Raw genomic sequence first — 955 nt, 5'->3', positions numbered from 1 at the left:
AAAAAATATCATACCGACTTGGACTGTTGACATCAAAAAGAATTTTTAATATTGCTTTTTAAAATACACTTAGTAACAACTTGAAATGCTGACATCAAAAGGAAGTTTTAAATTTGCTGCATTATCCAAACTTTTTCCATTTCTTTTTGTTGGTCCAATTTGGCCTAAAGTATATGCTTTGCTGATCTGGTGATGAGGAGATTCAAAAAAATGGAAAGAAAAGTTGTTCATGCCATCACTATATAAATAGCCTTTAGCCTTAGTCCTAATTAGTACATACACTCCAAACACATTCATTCCTTAAACCATTTTATATACTTCCTTTGTCATCTACTCCATACACTATGGATCTTGAAAATTGCAACTGTCTATGCTCAAGAAACATTAGCATTTGGTCAAGTTATGAGAGAATTGGCTATGACCCTATTGTATGTGTCAATAAATTTATGAGCACAATGAAGATAGCAAAGTTGAAAACACTGTGGAGGAAGATCAAGAGAGAAAACAAGAGGAGGGGAATATTCAGATCATCTTCACCTGTGTTTCTATATGATCCAACCTCTTACTTACAAAATTTTGATGATGGTTATTCAACTGATGATGATTTTTCAAGGTCATTCTCAGCTCGATTTGCAACACCATGTTCCAAGACTTTTAAGAAGAATATTGAAGTGATGTATGATGAAGAAATGACGCAGACAAACGAGCTAGTTACATGATGCTTGAGTTCCTTAAATATTTTTTATATGGGAATTATGATTTATAATTGTACAAAGGTATTTTTTTTTTTGACAAATGTACAAAGGTTTTAGTTATGTTATCTTGTAAATCTATTTTAACTATTTGATATAGTAAAAGTGGTATTTTTCTACGATGATTTCATTTCTCTTTTTTCCAGTCATATGTTTTTTCTCTTCTATTTTTCTTATATGCTTTTATTTTTAAGATGTAAGAA

The 955-nt window shown here is 30.6% G+C and overlaps 1 protein-coding gene across 1 annotated transcript; it reads left to right on the top strand.

Moving 5' to 3' along the window:
• Positions 1–344: 344 nt before the first annotated feature.
• On the top strand, positions 345–719 carry LOC131604072 (uncharacterized). The gene has a single exon (XM_058876566.1). It carries the CDS (start codon positions 345–347, stop codon positions 717–719), a length of 375 nt encoding a protein of 124 aa, XP_058732549.1.
• Positions 720–955: the final 236 nt, after the last annotated feature.

The sequence above is a fragment of the Vicia villosa genome, linkage group LG5 (genome assembly GCF_029867415.1).
Source record: "Vicia villosa cultivar HV-30 ecotype Madison, WI linkage group LG5, Vvil1.0, whole genome shotgun sequence".
Taxonomy (NCBI): domain Eukaryota; kingdom Viridiplantae; phylum Streptophyta; class Magnoliopsida; order Fabales; family Fabaceae; genus Vicia; species Vicia villosa.
Note: the sequence above shows the minus strand (reverse complement) of the source record. Positions and strands in the feature narration are given on the sequence as shown.